The following is a 23,953-nucleotide window of genomic DNA, read 5'->3' as shown; positions in this document are numbered from 1 at the left end:
AAATTAACAGTGTTGTGCACAACAATGTTGTCTCACAAAAATTTCCCAATATTTTATAATCAATTTATTATTATATAGTACCCTTACCCGATTATACTTTCCGCCTTTGATTATTTAATAGATACCAGAAGGAACTTTTTGGGAAAAATATAAAAAGAAAAATATTTCCAATATTAATATTCACTCAAATTAAAGAAAATAATACAAATGTATGACTATTTTAAAAACTTAAGAAAAAAAAAAGGTTTTAAATAAAAATTTGTTACTTTTTTAGGCACACCAAAATTATGCAGAGTTGCACCTATCCTTTTTTTTTGTGAGTTTATTTATTGTCATTAGTCAGTAAAGGTCGAAAGCAAGCTGAATTCTCTCAAAAAGATTCCAAAAACCATTCCTGAGATTTTTTAGGCTCAGAATTCTATGAATATACTTATTATAATTTAATATTATTTAGTAGAGTTAGCAATGTTGTGGAAGAATTTTAAACGTGATTAGCTGCACTGAGCGAATATACGGTGTATAACCATAAGGTAAGTAAGAATTATATGTGATGTATAGTCAACTCAAGAGTATAAAACAGTATGAAATCCAAATTTAACCATGTTAGTGATGCTGACTAATTTATATAGTCAAAAATTCCTACATTACTTCCTTCTGACCATAATTATAATACACTCTGCAAGGGTTCAAAAAGGGATTATAATAATATCAAAATTATGATTTAAAAAAAAACAATAAGAGACAGCCAATCCAATTGAAACTTAGATAGTCTTAAATCGGTTAACCATATCTTTAATTAGTTAGAAATAATACATTTTTGGAGCCGAACCAGACATTTTTTAGTTTTAATTGTAAAAAAATAAATACAAGTTAAACTAAAATGTGTAAAACTTAATATGTTTTAAGTTTACAATAACTGCAAGCACAAATACAGAAGGGTGGCGATGGGGACGAAGTGTCCATTGGGGAGATAATGTGTTTTGATGGCTGTATTGAACTGATAATACAGAGTATAGTTGTAGGGGTTCTCGTCCTGGTAACCAGTGCTGGAGCGGGATTGGCTATGGTAGTAGTAGGTGGAGTAACTGGGTTCTTTTGCCGGCGGGGAAGGGGCCGAAAAGGATCGCGAGGAACCTGAATTGGATGGCGATATGAGGGTGCTCAAGGAGGACTTGGAGCTAGAACTGGAGGTAATTTGGCTTCCTCTTCCGAAATTCGCGATTAGGTCCCTTAGGCTCTGAATTTGACTTTGTAAAGAACTGTAGGATGGCGGTCTCTCGTAAATGTTTGTGTGAGCTCCGCCCACAGGATTTGAAAAGGAGTACGCCGGCGGAGGTCCTTTGGGCGAACGGTATCCACCTCCAACACTGGAACTTGAATATGATGGTAATGAGAAGGTGCTCGAGGAGGAAGAGGACCTGGAGCCGGAACTGGACTTAGAGCTACTGCTACTTCGGCTGCTGCCACTGGACTTCGCCATGGTATGTGTGCTTAGAGCCAGAAAGACAACCAACACCATCAGGATGCCATATGGCCGCCTCTGATATGAGGTCATCCTGAAAAAAAACCAATCTATTAATAGCACATATGTTAATAGGTACAAATATTATATGGAAACTATGCACATTGGTAGGAATATTAAACTATGTGCCAGAGGAATTGGGCTGTAAGTCTGTCAGAAAAAACAGCTTTCTGATAAGCTATCACTATTATCAAACAACTGCAATCCTAAAAATAGCCTTGATTTCTATTGCTGAGCAACACTAACAACTAGTAACACCAGAAATGATTTGACCACGACTATCACTTTCGTAAATAAAATGTAATTCAAATTTTTAACTCAGTTTTTAAGCGGAATATTCGTATTATATCAATATCTAATTCAATAAAAGAAATTCGCTGGCTGATGTGTTTTATACATTTTTTTCTCTATTACTTGGCTGCGAGTTCACGAACGACTGACTTCCTTTGACTTGCGAGGCCCATCAAAAGCTACCTCGTTTCAAACATCAAATGCTGTGTATCTATTAAAAGCGCTGTGAAAAGCGTTTAAGGAAACTGCTGTGTTCGAAGACGAATTGGCGAGGTTTTAGCCTTGACTGGATAAGAGCACAAACCATACAACCACTAGTGGTAAGAGTTACTTGAGTTGAGAGGGTATATTTGCTTATTCTAATGCTATCCTAATCCATCGGCTAACGGTACTGGCTTGTCCTTACGAATAATTATCTCGTTGTTGTCTTGGCTTAACATATGATCTGAGACCATGCATACTTGTTCAAGGATAAAGTTGAGGTGTTTGTCTTAGCTAACCACTGCCCCAATTACGTAATTATTGAGGAGGGTCAACGAATTGACTATCTCTGATTATTAGGGGTAGGTCTAAAAAAAAAGATTACGTAATCATTTTTATACCCTTGCAGAGGGTATTATAATTTTGGTCAAAAGTGTGCAACGCAGTGAAGGAGACATCTCCGACCCTATAAAGTATATATATTCTTGATCAGGATCACCTCCTGAGTTGATATAGCCATGTCCGTCTGTCCGTCTGTCCGTCTGTCCGTCTGTCCGTCTGTCCGTCTGTCCGTCTGTCCGTCTGTCCGTCTGTCCGTCTGTCTGTCCGTCTGTCTGTTTCTACGCGAACTAGTCTCTCAGTTTTAAAGATATCGAATTGAAACTTTGCACACACCCTTCTTTCCTTTGCACGCAGTATATAAGTCGGAACGGCCGGGATCGGCCGACTATATCCTATAGCTGCCATATAACTGATTGATCGGAAATGCCATAACTCTGCTGTTTGTTAAGTTAGAAAGTTGGGACTTTCTATGGGTTTTATATTTGGCCAATCAATCCGACGTACCAAATTTCATAAGGATCGGCCGACTATATCTTATAGCTGCCATATAACTGATTGATCGAAAATGCCATAACTTTGGTGTTTGTAAAGTTAGGAAGTTGCGATTTTCTATGGGTTTTATATTTGGCCAATTAATCCGACCTACCAAATTTCATAAGGATCGGCCGACTATATCTTATAGCTGCCATATAACTGATTGATCGGAAATGCCATAACTTTGGTGTTTGTTAAGTTAGGAAGTTGGGATTTTCTATGGGTTTTATTTTTGCCTAATCAATCCGACATATCAAATTTCATAAGGATCGGCCGACTATATCCTATAGCTGCCATATAACTGAACGATTGGAAATGCCATAACTTTGGTGTTTTTAAAGTTAGGAAGTTGGGATTTTTTATGAGTATTAAGAATGCATTATATGAATGATTTTGGAGAATATAATTTGCAGAATATTCTGCAAGGGTATTTCAACTTCGGCTCCGCCCGAAGTTAGCTTTCCTTTCTTGTTATTCTGATTATTGATTATATTTAATAAAAAACGTAAATCTATAATGTTTACTTCAATACCATATAGTGGGCCTATTACAATTTGGATACCCAGATATCTGATAGTCTTCTATCTCTTTTTTACAATATTTATACCCGTTACTCGTAGAGTAAAAGGGTATATTGTATTCGTGCAAAAGTATGTAACAGCTAGAAGGAAGCGTTTCCGACCCTATAAAGTATATATATTCTTGATCAGGGTCACTAGCCGAGTCGATATAGCCATGTCCGTCTGTCCGTCTGTCTGTCCGTCTGTCTGTCCGTCTGTCTGTCCGTCTGTCTGTCTGTCCGTATGAACGCTGAGATCTCGGAAACTATAAAAGCTAGAAGATTGGCATTTTGCATGCGGATTCTAGGAGTTCCTACGCAGCGCAAGTTTGTTTCAAAAAGGTGCCACGCCCCCTTTAACGCCCACAATCCCTTTTATACGATTTTAAAAATTTTAATATTTCGGAAAAGTAAAAATGCAGTTTTATTGTGTTTATCAATACCTATCGAAATGTAGAAGAAATTTTTCAAATCGGACCATTCGTTAAAAAGTTGCGCGTGATCAAAGTTTCTATCTCCATCTCCCTCGCACTCCCTTTACCTGAGTAACGGGTATCTGATAGTCGGGGCACCCGACTATAGCGTTCTCTCTTGTTTTAATTTTTAATATTTTAAAGAAAAATGTCTTTTGTCTTGTTCTTCTTTTATAATGTTTTCTAAATTTCTAATTCTATTTTGTGTTTATCCCATTGTTTTTTATCTAATCTGTTTTTCAATTTGCCACTAATTTCCAATATTTGTCCTAACACAACTGGATTTTTCTTGGATATTTTTCACTACTGTGATGTTATGTATTTTTCTATTCCTTTTCTTTTGTAATTTTTTACTATAAAGTTCTTAAATTTTGTTAATGTAAAAGAATTTCCTCCTTCCATAAAATAATCTTTTAATGCAAAAATTACTTCTCTAGTACTCTGTTTTCGTTGTGTATAATGGAAAACAAATTTTCTAAATTAGTTATGGCCTATGAAATTTTCGAAATTTGTTTGCTTTCAGAATAAGGGATGTTCCAAATTACAATAACAACACAGAGAAAAATATGATTTAAATAATATTTATTTAGAAAACATTTCTTATTTTTATTATTTCTTATTGTAAAACATAATTTGTACAAGTTAAAATTATAACAATAACTGCAAGCTCAAACTTAAAAGGGTAGAGATGAGGACGAAGTCTCCACGGGGGAGATAATGAGCTTTGGTGGCTGTGTTGAATAGGTAATCATATTTTTCATCACTATTATAGTCATCATTATCATTACTAGGGCTATATTCGGATAGACTGCTGAAATCGGGGATATAAACGGAACTCGGTTTTTTAATTCGACGGGATCGGCTTTTGTCTGACGAGCTGTAACTATTGAAGTGGTACGACGGGGACGATTTAGAGCTCGAGGAGGATGGCCACGAGAAGGAGCTCGAGGAGGAACTGGATCTGGAACTGAAACTGTAACTGGAACTGGACTTGGAGCTACTGCTACTGCTACTTCGGCTGCTGGACTTCGCCATGGCAAGTGTGCCTAGGACCAGAAGGACAACCACCACCAGCAGAATGCCAAAAGGACGCCTCTGATATGAGTACATACTGAAACGATAAAAGGTATATTCTCCCTTCATTGTAAAAGACGGTGGAAAAAGTGGTTTGCATTGAAGAATAATGTGCCCCAAAATAAATCATCAGAAAAAGTGTAACAATTTTCCTAAATTATATTAAGCGACTTTTAACACAAAAACTGTTTTATTTTAACGAAAAGGAACTTTTAGTTTACATAGTATTTATAAATGTGTTTCATAACATTTAATTACAAATGTGATAGACGCGGACAAAGTAGCATCGAGTTCTGATTGTTGGTTATAGGAGGCAAAATATTTATTCAGAAAGACGGATGCCTTCTAACTTCTAAATAATTTATTTAAATGCCTTTTTTGTTTTGTTAAACGTTTAATGTACACCAACACATGAAAGCAATAAAAGTCAAACGTTATTAAAATAGTACCGTTCAGGGGTTTTGTTTGTCAACAGGTATTATGGACAAAAGAATTGTCTATTTTTTTAACTTCATAGTTTGAAACAAAATAAGCGATTACCTGTAGCCACTATTAGGTCAAGACTCGTTGCCCCAAAGTGTCGTCAAGTAAATGAATATAATAATACGTATTACTTATAAACTTTAAATTGTGTGAGTTATAATTTTATTTGTTTTTTGCGCGAACGATGTTTGGTTTAGTTTGTTCAAAGTATCTCAAAGAACTAATCAGCGGTGGAAAAATGTTGGCGTTTCGCCACTTTTTGGGTTTGGTTTGCGATAAGCAAAGCCGCGAACACGGCATCTAAAACAACATGCTGCTGGCAGCTTTCTCTCCTGATTTCAACTTCACTCTATCAATAAAATCTAGACGTGCCGCAAACTAATTAAATGTTCTTTGGATTGATTCATTCTATGTTCATCAGGGCCGTCCAAATTTAAACGAACATCTTAAGGTTCACCCGGTTTTACTGTTCCATCAAGACGCAGAAAGAAGAAAATTGTTGGGAAAAATGCGTTTTTGGGTCTGCGCATTGACTTTCAAGACTATCACTTATACGCACTGTTGCGTAAGAGTTATATGTAAAAACCTTTGGAGAAGCTACTTAAATAAGCAAATATTTTGTTTATAAGCTTGGTTATTATAAATATTTCCGCAGAAACCTTTTAATAATTGTAGTGGTGTAAAAATCAAAAATATATTTTTAAATAAGTTTACCGTAAAAATGTTTTAAATAAAATTCCCCAACATAAAGCTGTTCATTGAAGAAAAATATCAGCTGTGCAACTATGCATATCGATTATTATTTAAAACCTCGTTTTTAAATATTTTAAATAAAATTTAGCGAATCCAGAGGAATTTAGAATTTTTAGCGAAACCAGAGGAATTCTATTACAGTTTAATACCCAAAATTGATCCGAGGGTATTGCTTGTGTTTTAAATTTGGATACTAAAAATTGCGGTGGAAGTACAAAAAAAAATACTTGATAAACTATGGACAGGGTTGGAGCTGAAATAATGAATTTGTTAATTTTTATTATTATTGATTATCAAAATTTCAAACATACAATTTTGTAACGAAAAATGATTATATTTTTGGGTCAACAAATACATATTCAACTCACATACAATTCATAACCCCTTCTAAAAAATAACACCAATAACAGCGTTTTAATAGTTTTATACATTTATTAGTTTGAGGTCTAGCCGAACTCGTTTCCAGGAATGGATTATGTAGAGTTTGGCATTCAGATATGGTCATTGAGACATTAGGCCACAATCAGGGTCACCACAGTGGAGATTCGGCTAAAGTGTCCAAAGGTTGACCGACGGTCGAGCAGGAAATGAGTGGTGCGCAGGAGCCGCGTGGTAAGAACGAGCTGAATAGGAAGAGTTCCTGTTCCTGTTCCTGGAACTGAGGCCTCCGCGGCTTCTGGTGCCAACGGACCAATGCCTGGCATGCACATCCTCGATGGTTAGCGCCAATACTAGGAGCACTACCACCAACAGGCTGCCAATGAGTCGCCTCGGGGAAAGGATCATTCTGTAATAGGTTTAACGCTCAGTTACTTACAACGTTCGGATTGCTGGCATTTGTATTTTTTTTAAAGACTTATTTGCGCCTGCAAACATTAAATTATAATCTCCGCAAAAAAAATTAAAATTGTTTGCCAATGAAAAAATATAAAGTATATTAAATGGAGCACGCAAAACACCCTTGTCTTTAAATGTAATACATGTTACGCTAACTTGTACGGTACTTACATTGGTATGCTGTGTATTCAGTCGTTTGCTGAAACTTTATAGTTTTAAAATTAAAAAAAAAACGGTTAAAAGATCGTAAGCTATTACCTGCAGCCAGTATTGGGTTGACACTCGTTAGGCCTCGTTGACCTCGTGTCCTCAAAAAAATATTGTTTTGCTAATTTTATTTGTTTTTTTGCCCGAATGATTTTTGGTTTCGTTTGTTCAAAGTATATCAAAGAACTAATCAGGAGTAAATAAATGGTGGCGTTTCCCGATTTATTTGGGGGTTTTGTTTGCGATAATCAAAGCAGCGAGCGCGGGATCTAAAACATGCTACTGGGAGCTTTATTTCCTGATGTCAACTTAATGCTATCAAGACAATCTAAACGTGCCGCCAACTAATTGAATGTTTTTTGGATTGATTCAGTCTATGTACGTCAAGGCTGTCCAAATTAAAATGAGCACCCCGATTTTCTGTGCGCTTTGGCGCTTCAGAGCATTGACTTCAAAGTTTATTACTCATACGGACTGTTGCCTTTGGTCAAATAATTAATTTTAACTAAAATTATCTGCCGTATAACATCTTTTTACGTAAGCATTTATTTACCAAAACCCATACCATAAATGGTGATAGTATTTATTTTTTGTTGAGACTACTCTAATGTAGTTATATTGTAAGATATGCTGTAAATATACATGCAGATAATTTTAAAGTGTAGCTGAAATGTACACGAATTCAAATTATCAATATTTAATATTATTTTCTGGTACTCCTTTTTATTTTAACCAATATTTGCAATAGCGTTTTTTAAAATATCGTATTACTGGATCGTTTAGATTTACTTAACAGGCCTAGATAACAATTTTATGGAATTAAGTGATATGATCGAAAAAACAGGCACCGTAATTATTTTAAATTAAATAATACAAATTAAGTTCGGCTTGATCAAGTCATTATATTTGATTTAGTTTTTTAATTATTCGTAATTTACGGATTTTGCGTGATTTTTCACCAATATTGTTTCATATACTTGTGAAGGGATCACACACAGATCTAACGCAGAAGCAGTGAAGTAGCGATGAGTTTTATTTTAATTTTCCAAGTAATTAAGTAGAGCATTGCGGTGTTATTAGTTTTGTAGTTATAACAGTAGTTTACTGTTGAAAAATGTGGAACTAGTACATTTATTTTGTCTCCAAAATTTGTTGTTGGTTTTAAAATAAGAAGATCAGCTCCTAGGTAAAGATTTTATTTTTGCATTCGTTGCTTCTTGACTGGGGGAATGCATCCCAGAACCCCAGTGGTGGAAATCGGGGAGGAACCTGGGTTGAATGCCATCCCAGGTCTCCCGCTGAAAGCCCTAGAAGTTGAATGGGCCCTGGCTGGAGGATGAGCACGGGGTCGAGCTCCAGGAGTTGAAGCCACCACTGGGGAGTTGGAACTGATGCCTAGAAGAGTCGAATGGGAGCCACCGGGCCGAGACTTGGAACGTGGAGCGGGTCGAGCCGTGGGGGACATCGAATGGGAGTTGGAGCTACTAAGAGCCAGCACCGCTGGGACAGGTGCCACCGGATTGGAGGGCAGTCTGATCCTCGGCTGGGGCTCAGTGCCCTTGCCCTTCAGCTCGGCCGTCATGCCCACCTGGCAGTGGCGGAAGGTGGGCAGCAATAGACCGTGGTTCAGACCCGGCGTGGGCATAGATGCCTGGCCGGGAAGCAGGGACTTCAGCGACTGCTGGCGGGGTCTCCTCCTGAGCTCCACGGTCCGCTCCAGGTCCGCCATCTCCAGATCCTCGACACTCACGTTGGAGCGGTTCGCCAGCTTGGCGAAGCGTTGGGCCTCGACCAGTTTGTCCCTTGCCAAAGCTGAACCAGCCACTTATTTGTATGAGCACATATGTTTGGATGAGGGTTTCAACTCACTGTAAGCCAGATCTAGGATCACACCACGAGCCTGTGGCTCCGCCTCCAATCGAAGGTCCTTCAACAGACTGTCCACGAACTCCAGATCAGAACGGATATCCAATTCGCGTTCGCTGAACTTGTAATTCGTTTTTTTGTCCATCGTTAAGTAAATTTTCCAGATTTTTCAATATAAATCGTTTGACAGCTTAATTGAAATGACACAATTGTCAAATGAAAATTTAATGGGGCTAAAAGGGTTGTTTTATGTTAGCTGGCAACTTTGGTCACCTATCGCATTTTTAAGGAGCTACGAAAATCCATAAACTTTTTTAAGTGTTGAATAGTGGATATGTTTATTTTCACCTATTTACTACCTATATATTGTTTTTGTTTGTTTTATAAAGAAAATAAGTAGTAATTAATTTTTTTTTGTAGAATTACCATTTTTATTTACCCTTTTCGAGGTAAAAGCAATTTGCTATAAACATAGGTAGTCTTGAAATTAAATTTAAATTTTTATCAGTTAAGTTTTCGTTGATCCCGTTGTGTTGAGAAACTGAGAGGGATTATATACCATTGCAGACGGTAATAATTTCACTCAAAAGAATCTAGGAGAAAATCTGCCAAAAGTGTTCATTCCATTGATAACAGCATTCGAAATGGTACGGACAGGGTCGGCTAACTAAAAAATAACTTTAAAAAATTTGAACTTTATTGTTTTTAAACATATACGCTTTTACTCCGAGTAGTAATTTTTACAATTTAAGAACTACATTTTTAATTTTATGAAAGTCGAACAACTATATAAATATATCGAAATATCTTGATAATAATATAATTTCGTTGTTCTTAAGCATACACGCAATATATAGTCGTTCAATGAAACATAACATTTTTTTTGTTACTCCAAGGGTATATAAACTTCCGCTTGCCGATGAGTGCTTCCGTTTTTGATTGTTTTATTATTTCGATCTTTCCTAAGGTTTTTTTTCTTAGCAATATTTTTTTTAGTAAGCCTGTCTATTTACGAACTTAACAGAATGAGAGAAATTAATATTGCTAATTATGACTCTATCTACAGGTTAAAATATGATATGCGTCACAAAAAATTTTTTCCGAAGTTATATCGCCCGAAACGAAATGTTCCAAAAAACTTTTAAATATCGGTGCTAGCCGATTATATTTTCGCGTCAACAAAACCTTTTTTTAAATTTTCGTCACTGAAAAGCAAAATTCTCTTACCCCTTCAGAAAATGAATATCCATAAGCAAGTTTTAATAGTTTATACATTTATTGGTGGCTTAGTTTGAGGTCTAGCAGAACTCCGAGTACATATCAAAAATTCGTTTTTTTACAAAATATATAAAGAGAACCTATTGGTTGCGGCTAGATTTATAAATCTATTTGAATCTCGTGTCCCACAGAATGGCAATAAATTAGTTAAAGCTTTCCGGTTGCCAATAACACTGCGTCCTTGATTGAGAAATGATTGAAGTGGAGATGGGCGTTCAGTGGAGACAGTAGGCCACAATCAGGGTCACCACAGTGGAGATGAGGCTGAAGTGTCCGAAGGTTGGCCCAGCCACACTGTGTGCATCTTTCAATCCCGATTCAGCGGACAGTCTTGCCTGGGTGAGTCCCGGCATCCTCATGATATCCGGCTGACTGCCGGGGATTATTGGAGCCAACGGCACAGATCCCTCTGGAATGGTTAAGGGCGTAGTGGCCTCGAAGGGAGCTAGTTGGACCGCTCCCGGGCCAGAAATCGGAGCGGGCACAGGCCCCTCAACGGGTGCGGTTCCATTGGCCGGAGGAGCAGTTTCCGGCGGTGGTGCTGGATAGCAGGCGATCTGGTCCACCTCGATCGTCTTGGTGGGATCCTTCGGATCTGGTTGTGGTACTTTCACGGGCACACAAATAATCTGTCCAGCAGGTGGGGCATTGGGATCAGCGGGGGCGCCAGGTGCAGGAGGAACTGGGGCATTGGGATCCGCTGGATCCGGGACACCTGCTGCAACTGGAGTTCCAGGGGCAACTGGAGTTCCTGGGGCAACTGGTGTTCCTGGGGCAACTGGAGTTCCAGGGCCAACTGGTGTTCCAGTTCCAGGGGCTGGAGCCGAAGGATCAGACGGGGCTGGTGGGGAAGGACCCAAAGGCGCCAATGGCACAGCTCCTGGAACTGGTGGAACAGGAAGAGCTTGGACGCCAGGAGCAGGAGGAGCCGCGTAAACAGGTGGCACTGGCAGCGAGGGACTAGCCGCTGCCTGGGTTCCTCCAGTGTTTATCACCGTAGTGCCAGACCCCACATCACTGGTGGTCACAGATCCAGGTGGGCCGTTGTTGATAATTATGATCTTGTCGTCGCCGCCGCCGCCGCCACCACCTCCTCCACCGCCGGAGTAGGAATTCGAATGGTCCACCACACGGGTTTGGGTTGGAGTGAGGGCGTGACCCAGGATGGCACCACCCAAGGCTCCAGCAATGAGACCAGTGCCTGTAAAAAGTACAGAAAACAAGTCAGCAAAGTTAATGTTAATTCAAAAGTGCATTAAAACTCACCCAATCCAAAGCCTGAAGAGGACTTTTGCGGCGCCTGCGGATAGTAAACAGCTCCTGGGGGCAGGGCTCCTCCGGCGGGCAGGAAGGTGGCTCCTGCTGGGACTCCTCCGGCCACGGGTCCTTGGGGATAGTATCCGCCTCCGGCCGGATAGCTGCCGGCGGGATGGTACGTGGCTCCGGCCGGAACGTGGCCCGACGGGTAGTAAGTGGCTCCGTGGGGCACCTGGCCAGCCGGGTGGTACGAGGCTCCTGCCGGATATCCGCCGGAGGGATGGTAGGTGGCTCCGGCCGGAATCTGACCAGCTGGATGGTAGGTGGCTCCGGGTGGCAACTGCTGGCGCGGATAGCTCGACTGCACGTTGTGGGCATTGGTGGCAGTGATGGGCTGATAGCCACCCGACGATCCATATCCTCCCGTGGAGTTGCTGCGCCCGCGGTAGCCAGTGTTGGAGTTTGCTCCGCCATAGTAGTGGGATCCACTGGAACTTGGACTGGCTGGACGGGATGGACTCTGCAGACTCGGGCTGCCGTGCGTCTGGGTGGCCGCCGTATAGCTAGGTGGTGCCGGCTTGAAGGCCGGATTGTAGGCTGGCGGACGCTCGTTGATGTTGGTGTGAGCTCCACCCACGGGGTTCGAGTGGGAGTAGGCCGGCGGAGGTCCTTGGGGCTTGGCAGGGACATTCCAGCCGATTGGGGAGGCGGGGGGCCGAGGGCGCCGCACTGTGTGTCTGCGGAATGGCCACCTTGGCCGGCTGCGTATGGGTTCCACCGCCGTAGCTCAGCCTCGTGTTGTCCACGTTTGAGTGGTGTGCAGGAGCTGAGTGGTGTGCTGGAACTGAGTGGTGTGCAGGTGGCGCATGGTAGGAAGGAGCGTGGTAAGAAGGAACGTGGTAGGAGGGAGCTGAATAGGATGGGGATGAGGTCCTTCTGCCGGAACTGGAACTGGAGCTTCCGCGGCTTCTGCCGCCACTGGACTTCCATTTGGCATCCACATCCTCGGTGGTTAGCGCCAATACAAGGAGCACTACCACCAACAGGCTGCCACTGAGCCGCCTCGGGTAAAGGGACATTCTGAAATGGGTTCAACGCTCAATTAGTCACAGTGATATCAATTCGGATTGTTTGCATTTATTATGGTTTTTTTAAAGACTTATGTGTCAGTCATGATAAAGTCTGTTTTCGACTTTGCTGTCAAGTTATACATAAACAACAGTTTGAGTTAATTGAGGTACCAGAAAGTTTCGGATCCCCCCAAACAACATTTACAATTCGTTTGCTAATAAGATTACAAAATCTAAACTTATAACAAGTGATCACTTGTTATGCGCTTTTTCCTTTCATCATATTAAATAATTTACAAAAGGTTATGTATTTTAAGAATACCCTTACAAAGCCTCAAATGACACAGAGGGTATGAATGTTTCGACTTTTGCAGACATCGCTTAGGTTTATTTTGATGTATTCCCCTAAAGCACCCTCATCTCATTCCCCATTGTCAGTCATCATCAGCCGCCATGGCTTTATTGTTATGTTTGTGTAAAAAAAACAATAGATTCAATTTACGCTAATAATATACCAAAATTATGGTAAGTCAACTGAGAATTAGTTTCCCGCTGGTTTTCTAGATTTTTTACATTTAAAGAGCTATTATTGAAGCCGAATTTTTGTATACAGTTCTGAAATATTTCCGAACCACTTGAACTATTCAAGAATGAGGCGTTGTCGTGCCCTGATTTTCGAGTTTACAGGAGGTTTAGAACGGACTGCCTCCCTTTTATTTGCCCAAATTAGAAGCGCGATATGCGTGTCTTGGGTTGCCGCCTAATGATAATTAACTTGCTGATTTGGACGGCTTGTCGCGTGGCTACACTCCATTGACTTTTACCAAACACACCCAGACTGGGCTCCAGAACTATAAACACACAAATTCGGAGGTCAAGACTGGGGGTTACGAGGCTAACGGATGTGCTCATTATTATGCCAGAAGGAGAAAGAAACTTGAACAAAAATTAATCGCAAATTAAAAGTGTCGTGAAACGTCATGCGCTTTAATTCTGATAACCATACAAATTTCGTAAAAATATAATATATTTTTTTTATCGATTAAAATGAAAACCAGAAAAGAAATACATTTGTATTTATTAACCTATATTTTAACAACCTGCGCATTAAAACTTGTTTGACGCATTTATATATTAATACAAATCATCAACTCGTGTTAATCAAAATGGTAAAACAACATATTAAAGTGCTTTCAAATTAGTAAAAAAGGTATTAATTTAATTTTATTATCAAAATTATTATAATACTGACTATATGAATTATATTAAGATTAAAAAGCTATAACTATAAACATTCTATTGAGATTAAAATGGTATTACTTTAATTGTATAATCAAGTCGCCATTATAATTATACAAGAAATCCCCGCTTTGTTGTTTTTGATTAAGATTAGCACACGATTATAAAGCAGAATTTTGTTAGGAAAAGGAATTTGAAATGAAATTGGATCAATCCTATAACTCTAATTGTCAAGTTAACAAAGATAATTTAAAAAAAAAATTCTTTCAAATTCCGTGTAAATAAGCCATAGATTTGCATTGTTTTATTTAAACAAACAGGTTCAACTACAATTGTAGTCAGACTTTTGTTTGGGACTGACACATGCACTTGCTGTAGACTGCAAGCGATGATGAAAACGTGATATACTCGTTTGATGACTCATAAAACCGCTGAACTGCAACGCATGCGCAGCTATGACGTCAATGGGGAAATGCTCTAATACGAAGCTGTTAACCTCATGTTTCTTTCGATTTCTACCAATTACACGAGTGTCCGCCGGGGCACCATAATCACAGAGAGACTCGGTCTAGAAATCATATTCTTATCGCAGAGCTAAGGTTAGATGTCAAAGCGCTTAAAGATTACCACTGGTTTGATTTCAATGCAAATAAGTCTTTCAATAATAAATGATTCACATTTTTCTCAGCCTTGGAGAGAGCTTTATTTGCTCAAGACTTACATTATATAATAAAGACAAAAGATACTAAAATAAAAGTTAATTGGGCGTCAAAAGCCGGTTAGTTATGTGGGTTTTTGAGTGGGTGACTCTTGAAAACCGTTTTGGCACGAATTGTTATTATTTGTTATTTAGTCAGCTGGTCCTAAAACTAAATTTATTTATGTAAATCTTTGAGCCATAGATCTAAAGAGATGTAGCAGCTGTTTCTACTGGCTATTATGGATGATCTAATACTGTTTAGTAAGAGAGTCTTATTATATTATATTTTCCATATTTATATGGAAATAAATTTACTACAAATGTGTAGTGAGTCAAAAGTTTACAATCTGAACTTGGCTTATTGATTAATTTTTTTACTTCTTTCCAGTATTTTTTTCACTTCAATGTACCTATGCATCAATTTTTGCTGAGTAAAACGAATAAAATTCGCGCCTTTTCAAATGTTTTCCCTTGTCTACTGCAAACGTTCAATCAGCGTCATAACAAAGTGGGTTTTTCTAATTTTAAACCAAACTGTTAGGTGCAGAAAATAAAATATCTCTGGATATTTCAGAACCTAAGAGATACACAATAAACCCATAAACACATTTGCTGACATATTCAAATACAAAATAAATTTTTAAGTGGAGGTAAGGAACCTCAAATTGATTTTGATGGGGAATAGTCTTTAAATACATATGTCTGGCTTCTGTTATATATACATATATACATTTATGATCGCGGTTCCACAAACAAAATGTTTTATTTTTTTGTTTTGTTTAAAGTGACCTTCCATTCGACCAAGCATTGCAAAAAAGAATTAAAAGCAACAAAAACAAAGAGCAGGCGTCGCAATTAGTGTTTCAATTAATGAAATTTCTGTTCGTACCTTACGCCAAAAGTTTTGTGAATTAAAAACAGTACAATATTTGAAATGGAGAACTCAAAACACCCTCGTCTTTGAATGCAATAAGTGTAAAAACCATTTATTTGATATTTACTTTGGTTTGCTGTGTATTCCGTCGTTTGCTGTTTCTGCCGCGTGCGATTTTCGCCTTTGTTTCGTGCAAAGTTACTCGAACAACTGAACAAAAATCGCTCGCGTTTTGCGTTTTCCTCTGGAGCGTACAGCGAGCACAGCGGCAGAGCAGCAAATGTGGGAGCCAAGGCAAGATGTTGACGTTAGACAGTGGTCAGTACACTGAAAAAATTGATACACTTCCAAAAACTAAATTTATTAATTTTAAATTTACCTAGTACAAAAATAGTAGCCAATAAATGAAAGTGCTGACATTAAAACGAAATTTTATAACGCTAAAGATTTAATGGTTTTATTTTTTGTTTGCATTTTTAATATAATTTTATTTATTTCATTAGAAAATAAATGCATTTTTGAAATAGAAATATGTTATTTTCATATTTAAATTTTATCATATGTAGGCCTTACTTTAGCCCTAGGTATTTTTTTCTGTGCAATCGACCACTGCCCTCCACTGTTCTCTCTTTATATTTGATGTTTGTTTCTGACGTACATAGCTTTATTGTCTCTTGGGCACTTTTTTTTATGTTTTTATTTCATTCTAGCATTTTTTGTGTGCGCCTACGATGAGAATCTCCCGTGTAGCCCTTTTATCTTTGTGCTGTAAAATCCTACTTGCTAGAATTAAAGTGCTTACTTACACTTATAATTTGCGTGAGATAATATAAATAAATAAACATATAATACCTTAACTGAATAAGTCCAACAGAAACATTTTTTGTTATTTAAAGGATTTAAGATATTAAAAAAATCAGGATCTCAACAAAATTACTGGTCATTTTTAATTAACCTATTTGAGTGCCCAAAATATTATTTTTCTTTCAGCGAAACCTAATTTATTTACGATTTTTTAATGGGATTTCTAAAACAAATAAGTTTAAATGCATTGGCTTTTTTATTTTATGGGCGCTAAAACGGGATTTACGGAATCAATGGGTTTCACCAAGGCGAACAGTGTATTTGTTCTGTATCTCATATTTCGGTCATGAAAAAACCCATATACTTTTTCTATACCTACAAAACCGTGCCTGTATCCGCAAAGATAGTATAAAGGAATCTCGATATCCTGAGTGATTTTAAAGTGGAAATTATCTATGTAGATGAAAGAGAGGGAGAGAGGGACAGAGAAAGTCTCTCTAAGAAATATTTGAGTATTTAAACTATATGGGAAATAATTTTAGCATCTAAAATTTTATATTAATAATTGAATGAATATTAAAATATATTTGAGGAGTTCAACTTGATACAAAATCTTTCATTTAAGTTAAATAATTTTAACGAATAAAAAAATATATAAAATAAAAAATTAACAGCGTTTATTTGTAAGCATAATGGAAAAAAATCAAATAAAGAACTTAATTAATTAAACTTAATTTTTGTAAAAGCTGCAAGGGTATATAAACGTCAGCTTGCTTCCTTTCTTGGTTTATTTTTGTTTCTGCGGCGCGTTTGGTTGTAGGTGTTGTGGGATGAAATGAGTGCCAAGTGAGCTTCATTGCTCTCGTTAGATCATCGCACGCTTTTGTTCGTGTGTTTTGAGCCCGTGTCGCTACTTTGTTTTTGATTTCGAGAATACCCGTTACCTGAGTGGGTATATTGTTATTAAAATAAATGCAACATGGTAAGGGGGCAATTTCTGATCCATTCTTGATTGATGATTCGCATTGCATTGAAAATTGTGTTTACATATTAACTTAAATGTTAAACATGCTTTTCTTCGTAACCCTGAAATAAAGTCTATTGATCTACTGCAAATATATCGTAATGATAAGGTGAAAAGTTTAACTATTATATAGTTACATATTTATACTAAAAAAATTATAATTGTAATTCAAAACAATATATTCGTCGCATTGCTATCCACATATTTGAAGGCAGAGATTTTAAGGTTTGTAATAGACTTCTGCATGAATGCAGAATGAATGAGTGCAGTATTTTTAAGATTTTTACTGTACATACAGTGGCTCACAGCTTATTTCAACCAGTGCTCAAGTACAACTTTAAATCGCTGTATTTGCCAAATTAAGAGAGATATTGGAACATTTTAAACGCAGATTTATAGCTCTGTATTTTAACTTTTATTTCATGAATTCCTACATTTTTAAATATTTTTGTAATATTTATTTTGATTTTAAGACTTAAATAACAGATAAAATGAATGCCACAGCTTATTTCAACCAGCCCTTAAAAGTATATATTTTTTAAAGATTAAGAACTAAAATGATAAAATAATATTTTGTATGACCAGCCTTCGTGTAAACAATCATTTTAAGTCTTATTGCGATTGATTCGACCAATTTTTAAGTCACTTGGGGACTCATTTTGGCCCGTTCTTTGAGTAATGCGTTTTTTAGGTCCGTTTGAGCTTTCGAATTTTTCTGTCCAATATAGCCCATCAATTATCAATAATATTATTATCTGGAGACCAGGCTGATGATTTCATGATATGCGGGCAATTTTAAATGAGCCATATCGGCAGAGTTCCTGATGTGTGTTTGGGATAATTGTCCTGATAATTGTCGGAATTTATCACGAATTCCCGGATTTTCTCCACTTTGCACCAAAATGGACTTCAATATGCTTAAATTAAGAGTTTTTTTCATTGTTGTGTCCACCAAATAAATAAATTTTGAATATTGCTTGTCAAGTTATAAATGTTACAAGATAACAGAGAGCAAAGAATTTAAGCCTGAAAAGGTCCATTATATAAAAAACGCAAGTATTGTCACTTAAAAAGTTTGAACAACGGCGCTAAAACTGTATGACCACCTTGGAGAAAACGCAGAAAGTCCCGTAACGCCATGCGAAAGTGGCCAGAAAGCGCCTATATTTGCGTTAAACCCAAAGGTGGTCACACTGCCTGGACCTGAAATCTATGTGTCGCGAAATTCTCCGTTCCGTTGCATTTTCCGCGAGAAAAAAGTGACGTCGACGGGAGCCGGGGGTGGGGGGCAGGTCGCCGCGATCAGTTTTCCGTGCAAAGTGATCGAATACACCAGTTTTCCCGTCGCGTGTGTTACCCATGTGCAAAATACAGTGCTGCCAGACCGTCAAACTGAACTTTACCGGTTTTTCCCCAATTTCTCAGTTTTCCGAACTCGGCCACCAGCGTGAGGCCCCCCAAAAGTTGCGCCCCGCTCCCCCACACCCGCCACGACCCTGGGAGACCCTCAGAAAAGCATAGGAAACGCTCCCAAGCCTCCCGACCCGAAATCAGACCCTCAAGACGACCCTCCCCATCCCGGCGTTGCCATTTCACTGTAAGCTACAGTCCTAACAGATGTTAATAAGCAGCCTGTAACCATAATTCTGTTATGTGTAACAATAATTCTGTTATGTGTAACAATAATTCTGTTAGCCTGGAATGTTTTGGACAGACAGACGGACAGACGGACATGGCTATATCAACTCAGGAAGTGATCCTGATCAAGAATATATGTACTTTATAGGGTCGGAGATGTCTTCTTCGCTGCTAAAAGAAATATTAGGATCCCCATGGGACTCATGGGACTCAATGGGCAAGTACGGACTAGGCTGTTGCAGATTTACAACAGCAGCTGTTATGCTGCCAATGACCAATTTATATTGTTTTGGTGATCCCAAAAGTATACTACATTTTACACAACTGAAAACAATCGTCTACAATTACCCCATTTTACGAAAAATTATAAAATGTATTTTTAAGCAGTAGATTTGTAGATTTGACATAACATCTAAAACCTATCATTCTAATTAGCATAAACATATACAGGGATGTAGAGGTAAAATACATATAACATAAAAATGTATGCTAGGGTAAATAAATTTGTAAGGGTTAAAAAGTACATCGGTTTTTTCATTAATTTTTTTTATGGGAATAAGGGATTTTTAATACTATTTTGTTTCGCCTTCCTTTTTTTTAATGTGACATGATAAGCGGTTAAAATAGTAGAGTAGGGCATAGCCGCTAATGGGATTGATTATATTTTGAGTCATACATATAGCCCAAGAATATCGCCCAGTGTTCAATAGTAGCTATTCTAAACAGAATTACAAAAATTTAAATTGTTGGCGTTAATAATCACGGAGTTGCTGCGACCGCGGTAGCCAGTGTTGGAGCTTGCTCCTTCTCCACTAGAACTTTGTAACTGCAAGGGTATATAAACTTCGGCTTTCCGAATTCGTTTTTGATTGTTATATTTTTGTGATCTTTCATTGGGTTTCTTTTTTTTTTTTTTCGTCAGCCTGCCTAGTTACGAACATTTTTAATCCTATTTAGGCGTTCATTTTTAATAGCCATGACAATTAATTTAATAATCATATAGGCACATGCTGCCGCCTCAAAATGTTCGGATATGACTCATGTTCGTTTTCAGGGAAATAATCGATTTGGAAAAGTACAACTTGATAAGAAGATCTTAGTTTTTTTTATAGGCATCAGTAAACATTCGAAATATACATATTCATGATCATCTAACGCAGAAGCAGTAAAGTACCGATAAGTTTTATTTTGGGAAAATTAGATTTGTAATGTATGATTAGTATTCTTTCTTTTGAGTTTTTATTTTTTTAATCATTAATTTTTAGTTTTATTTGTATTCATGGAAAAAAAAAAATTATAAGCTAAGTTCTATTAAATTACTCAAAAACAAGAAAGGAAAGCTAACTTCGGGCGGAGCCGAAGTTGATATACCCTTGCAGAATACTCTGTAAATTATATTCTCCAAAATTATTCATATGATGCATTCTTAATACTCAAAAAAAAAACCCAACTTCCTAACTTTAAAAACATCAAAGTTATGGCTTTTCCAATCGTTCAGTTATATGGCAGCTATAGGATATAGTCGCCGATCCTTATGAAATTTTGTAGGTCGGATTAATTGGCCAAATAAAAAACCCATAAAAAGTCCCAACTTCCTTACTTAACAAACAGCAGAGTTATGGCATTTCCGATCAATCAGTTATATGGCAGCTATAGGATATAGTCGGCCGATCCTTATGAAATTTGGTAAGTCGGATTGATTGGCCAAATATAAAACCCATAGAAAGTCCCAACTTCCTAACTTAACAAACAGCAGAGTTATGGCATTTCCGATCAATCAGTTATATGACAGCTATAAGATATAGTCGGCCGATCCTTATGAAATTTGGTAAGTCGGATTGATTGGCCAAATATAAAACCCATAGAAAATCCCAACTTCCTAACTTTACAAACACCAAAGTTATGGCATTTCCGATCGTTCAGTTATATGGCAGCTATAGGATATAGTCGGCCGATCCCGGCCATTCCGACTTATATACTGCGTGCAAAGGAAAGAAGGGTGTGTGCAAAGTTTCAATTCGATATCTTTAAAACTGAGAGACTAGTTCGCGTAGAAACAGACAGACGGACAGACAGACGGACAGACAGACGGACAGACGGACATGGCTATATCAACTCAGGAGGTGATCCTGATCAAGAATATATATACTTTATAGGGTCGGAGATGTCTCCTTCACTGCGTTGCACACTTTTGACCAAAATTATAATACCCTCTGCAAGGGTATAATAATGCTTTCCATTGAAGTTCTTTGTTTTTATACCCTTGCAGAGGGTATTATAATTTCAGTCAAAAGTTTGCAACGCAGTGAAGGAGACATTTCCGACCCTATAAAGTATATATATTCTTGATCAGCATCACCAGGAGAGTCGATCTAGCCATGTCCGTCTGTCCGTCCGTCTGTCCGTCTGTCCGTCCGTCTGTCCGTCTGTCCGTCCGTCCGTTTCTACGCAAACTAGTCCCTCAGTTTTAAAGCTATCTGCTTGAAACTTTCCCAAAAGTTGTCTTTCTATTGCAGGTAGTATATAAGTCAGAACGAGCCGGATCGGGCCACTATATCATATAGCTGCCATATAACTGAACGATCGGAAATGCCATAACTTTGGTGTTTTTAAAGTTAGGAAGTTGGGATTTTCTATGAGTTTTATTTTTGGCCAATTAATCCGACCTACCGAATTTCATAAGGATCGGACGACTATATCCTATAGCCGCCATATAATTGATTGATCGGAAATGCCATAACTTTGGTGTTTGTAAAGTTATCAAGTTGGGATTTTATATGGGTTTTATTTTTGGCCAATCAATCCGACCTACCAAATTTCATAAGGATCGGCCGACTATATCCTATAGCTGCCATATAACTGAACGATTGGAAATGCCATAACTTTGGTGTTTTTAAAGTTAGGAAGTTAGGACTTTTTATGAGTATTAAGAATATATGAATATATGAATAATTTTGAAGAATATAATTTACAGAATATTCTGCAAGGGTATATCAACTTCGGCTCCGTCCGAAGTTAGCTTTCCTTTCTTGTTTTTATACCCTTGCAGAGGGTATTATAATTTCAGTCAAAAGTTTGCAACGCAGTGAAGGAGACATTTCCGACCCTATAAAGTATATATATTCTTGATCAGCATCACCAGGAGAGTCGATCTAGCCATGTCCGTCTGTCCGTCCGTCTGTCCGTCTGTCCGTCTGTCCGTCCGTCTGTCCGTCTGTCCGTCCGTCCGTTTCTACGCAAACTAGTCCCTCAGTTTTAAAGCTATCTGCTTGAAACTTTCCCAAAAGTTGTCTTTCTATTGCAGGTAGTATATAAGTCGGAACGAGCCGGATCGGGCCACTATATCATATAGCTGCCATATAACTGAACGATCGGAAATGCCATAACTTTGGTGTTTTTAAAGTTAGGAAGTTGGGATTTTCTAAGAGTTTTATTTTTGGCCAATTAATCCGACCTACCGAATTTCATAAGGATCGGACGACTATATCCTATAGCCGCCATATAATTGATTGATCGGAAATGCCATAACTTTGGTGTTTGTAAAGTTAGGAAGTTGGGATTTTCTATGGGTTTTATTTTTGGCCAATCAATCCGACCTACCAAATTTCATAAGGATCGGCCGACTATATCCTATAGCTGCCATATAACTGAACGATTGGAAATGCCATAACTTTGGTGTTTTTAAAGTTAGGAAGTTAGGACTTTTTATGAGTATTAAGAATACACCATATGAATAATTTTGAAGAATATAATTTACAGAATATTCTGCAAGGGTATATCAACTTCGGCTCCGTCCGAAGTTAGCTTTCCTTTCTTGTTTAATAGTAGTTTACTTTTGAAAAAAGTGGAACTAGTACATTTATTTTGTCGCCAAACTTTGTTGTTGTTTTATAAAATGGAAAAAATCAAGCTACTCCGTGAATATTTTATTTTTATACCCTTGCAGAGGGTATTATAATTTTGGTCAAAAGTGTGCAACGCAGTGAAGGAGACATCTCCGACCCTATAAAGTATATATATTCTTGATCAGGATCACCTCCTGAGTTGATATAGCCATGTCCGTCTGTCCGTCTGTCCGTCTGTCCGTCTGTCCGTCTGTCTGTTTCTACGCAAACTAGTCTCTCAGTTTTAAAGCTATCGGATTGAAACTTTGCACACACCCTTCTTTCCTTTGCACGCAGTATATAAGTCGGAACGGCCGGGATCGGCCGACTATATCCTATAGCTGCCATATAACTGATTGATCGGAAATGCCATAACTTTGGTGTTTGTAAAGTTAGAAAGTTGGGATTTTCTATGGGTTTTATATTTGGCCAATCAATCCGACCTACCAAATTTCATAAGGATCGGCCGACTATATCCTATAGCTGCCATATAACTGATTGATCGGAAATGCCATAACTTTGGTGTTTGTAAAGTTAGAAAGTTGGGATTTTCTATGGGTTTTATATTTGGCCAATCAATCCGACCCACCAAATTTCATAAGGATCGGCCGACTATATCCTATAGCTGCCATATAACTGATTGATCGGAAATGCCATAACTTTGGTGTTTGTTAAGTTAGGAAGTTGGGATTTTCTATGGATTTTATTTTTGGCCAATCAATCCGACCTACCAAATTTCATAAGGATCGGCCGACTATATCCTATAGCTGCCATATAACCGATTGATCGGAAATGCCATAACTTTGGTGTTTGTAAAGTTAGGAATTTGGGATTTTCTGTGGGTGTTATATTTGGCCAATCAATCCGACCTACCAAATTTCATAAGAATCGGCGGACTATATCCTATAGCTACCATATAACTGAACGATTGGAAATGCCATAACTTTGTTGTTGTTAAAGCTAGGAAGTTCGGATTTTTTATGAGTATTAAGAATGCATCATATGAATAATTTTGGAGAATATAATTTACAGAGTATTCTGCA

At 37.9% G+C, this 23,953-nt stretch overlaps 3 protein-coding genes across 3 annotated transcripts; all 3 read right to left on the bottom strand.

The window, feature by feature from the left end:
• Positions 1-773: 773 nt before the first annotated feature.
• On the bottom strand, positions 774-1,512 carry LOC108038187 (putative protein TPRXL). The gene has a single exon (XM_017114933.2). It carries the CDS (start codon positions 1,478-1,480, stop codon positions 908-910), a length of 573 nt encoding a protein of 190 aa, XP_016970422.2. The 5' UTR covers positions 1,481-1,512; the 3' UTR covers positions 774-907.
• Positions 1,513-8,471: 6,959 nt separating this feature from the next.
• On the bottom strand, positions 8,472-9,315 carry LOC108038184. Its single transcript, XM_017114929.2, has 2 exons — positions 9,146-9,315; positions 8,472-9,088 (listed from the first exon to the last, which is right to left on the bottom strand). Exons 1-2 carry the CDS (start codon positions 9,285-9,287, stop codon positions 8,472-8,474), a joined length of 759 nt encoding a protein of 252 aa, XP_016970418.2. The 5' UTR covers positions 9,288-9,315.
• A 1,084-nt stretch (positions 9,316-10,399) lies between these two features.
• LOC108040144 (basic salivary proline-rich protein 2) lies at positions 10,400-15,796 on the bottom strand. The gene is given in 4 exon segments (XM_017117438.2): positions 10,400-11,621; positions 11,687-12,389; positions 12,391-12,757; positions 15,688-15,796. Coding segments are annotated over 3 exon segments (2,055 nt in total). The 5' UTR covers position 12,757; positions 15,688-15,796; the 3' UTR covers positions 10,400-10,635.
• Positions 15,797-23,953: the final 8,157 nt, after the last annotated feature.

The sequence above is a fragment of the Drosophila rhopaloa genome, unplaced genomic scaffold (genome assembly GCF_018152115.1).
Source record: "Drosophila rhopaloa isolate 14029-0021.01 unplaced genomic scaffold, ASM1815211v1 contig_2, whole genome shotgun sequence".
Classification (NCBI taxonomy): Eukaryota; Metazoa; Arthropoda; class Insecta; order Diptera; family Drosophilidae; genus Drosophila; species Drosophila rhopaloa.
Note: the sequence above shows the minus strand (reverse complement) of the source record. Positions and strands in the feature narration are given on the sequence as shown.